The sequence below is a fragment of the Solanum pennellii genome, chromosome 12 (assembly GCF_001406875.1).
Source record: "Solanum pennellii chromosome 12, SPENNV200".
In the NCBI taxonomy this organism is placed as follows: Eukaryota; Viridiplantae; Streptophyta; class Magnoliopsida; order Solanales; family Solanaceae; genus Solanum; species Solanum pennellii.
The window spans coordinates 70,788,396-70,790,546 of record NC_028648.1 but is presented as its reverse complement, the minus strand read 5'-3'; the positions used below and the strand labels follow the sequence as shown (position 1 = coordinate 70,790,546).

Genomic DNA, 2,151 nt, shown 5'->3' with positions numbered 1-2,151 from the left:
CTCATTTTATAATTCGCAACACATCTAACTTATCGTATTCATCCCTTGGAGTATATACTCATAATCACATTTAACATATACATAACGCCAAAACAGAATTTTCCCGCANGTGCACTACGTATAAAAAATACGAGGCATAACATCCTTCCCCACTTAGGAACATTCGTCCTCAAATGTTAAGTTAGCATCTTACAAAAAACAAATTCCAGCGAGGTCTCTCTAACAGTTATACCTATCAACCTGCATTCCGTAACTTACAGATGCCTCACAGAGTCACAACTTACTACATAATCTCGTTTATCAATCAATATAGACAAGCTAGGAATTGAATTACGTGCAGGTACGAGGAACAAGTAAGGATACTTATTCTTCATTTCGTCTTCCGCTTCCCAAGTCATCTCCTCGCTATTATTATTTTGCCACAACACTTTGACGGAAGCCACATCCTTAGTACGTAACCTTCTAACCTGGCGATCAAGTATAGCTACGGGTTTCTCCTCATATGAAAACTCCTCTGTTACCTGAACATCATCTACGGGGAATACTATAGAAGGATCACCAATACATTTACGTAGCATAGATACATGGAAGACTGGATGTACCGCCTCCAAATCAGATGGTAGATCCAACTCATAGGCAACCTTGCCTATCCTACGAACAATCTGATAAGGCCCAATGTATCTCGGACTGAGCTTCCCCTTCCTGCCGAATCTCATCACACCCCTCATGGGTGATACCTTCAGAAATACCCAGTCACCGATCTGAAACTCCAAATCTCTACGCCGATTATCTGCATATGACTTCTGTCGACTCTGGGCTGCTAATAATCTTTCTTGAATAAGCTTCACCTTGTCAACAACTTGCTGAATCACATCCGGGCCTATTAACTTAGTCTCGCCAACATCAAACCAACCAATAGGTGATCTGCACTTCCTCCCATATAAGGCCTCGTACGGTGCCATCTGGATACTAGAATGGTAGCTATTATTATAGGCAAACTCAATGAGCGGCAAGTGGTCATCCCAGCTACCTTTGAAGTCAATAATACAGGCCCGCGACATATCTTCTAATGTCTGAATAGTACGCTCAGCCTGCCCATAAGTCTGAGGGTGAAATGATGTGCTAAGGTTCACCTGTGTCCCCAATCCCTTCTGAAACGATCTCCAAAAGTTGGCTGTAAATTGAGCTCCTCTGTCTGATATAATGGACGTGGGAACCCCATGAAGTCTCACTATCTCCCTGACATATAACCTCGCATAATCTTCAGCCGAATAAGTAGTCCTGACTGGAAGAAAATGGGCCGATTATGCCAGCCTATCTACAATAACCCATATAGAGTCATACTTCCGGTGAGTGCGAGGTAAGCCTGTAATGAAGTCCATATTAATCATCTCCCATTTCCAAGTTGGGATCTCTATCTCCTGTAACAATCCACCAGGCTTTTGATGTTCGATCTTGACTTGTTGACAATTCGGGCACTGAGCAACAAACTCCGCTATGTCCTTTTTCATGCCATCCCACCAATATAAGCATCTGAGGTCATGATACATTTTCGTTGACCCTGGGTGAATAGAATAACGGGCAGAGTGTGCCTCTCCCATAACCTGCCGTCGTAGCCCCGCAATATCGGGTACACACAATCTGTCTTCATATCGTAACACTCTGTCAGGTGTAACCTTAAATGGGGTCTTTTCCTTTTGAAGAGCTGCATCTCTATACTGTGCCAGAATAGGGTCCTTGTATTGGTGTCTCTTTACCTCATCTATGATTGAGGACTCAGCAACCTCTTGAATAGAAACTCCACTATCTTCTGAATTAGCCAGACGGACTCCAAGGCTGGATAGCCGCTGAATCTCCCGAACCATATCCCTCTGTCAAGCTACCCATGGACTTACGGCTAAGAGCATCTGCTGCAACATTCGCTTTCCCTGGATGATATAAAGTATCAAAATCATAATCCTTTAGCAACTCCAACCACCGCCTCTGTCGTAAGTTCAGCTCCTTCTGTTTAAAGATATATTGGAGACTCTTATGATCTGTATAGATGTCCACATGGACACCATATAAATAATGTCTCCATATCTTCAAGGCATGAACCACGACCGCTAACTCCAGATCATGAGTAGGATAGTTCTTTTCATGCTTCCTAAG

General features: G+C 43.2%; 1 protein-coding gene across 1 annotated transcript; it reads right to left on the bottom strand.

Moving 5' to 3' along the window:
• Positions 1 to 254: 254 nt before the first annotated feature.
• Positions 255 to 1,222, bottom strand: LOC107006521. The gene is made up of 3 exons (XM_015205053.1): positions 1,134 to 1,222; positions 738 to 981; positions 255 to 662 (listed from the first exon to the last, which is right to left on the bottom strand). The coding sequence occupies exons 1-3, from the start codon at positions 1,220 to 1,222 to the stop codon at positions 255 to 257; spliced, it is 741 nt and encodes a 246-aa protein (XP_015060539.1).
• Positions 1,223 to 2,151: the final 929 nt, after the last annotated feature.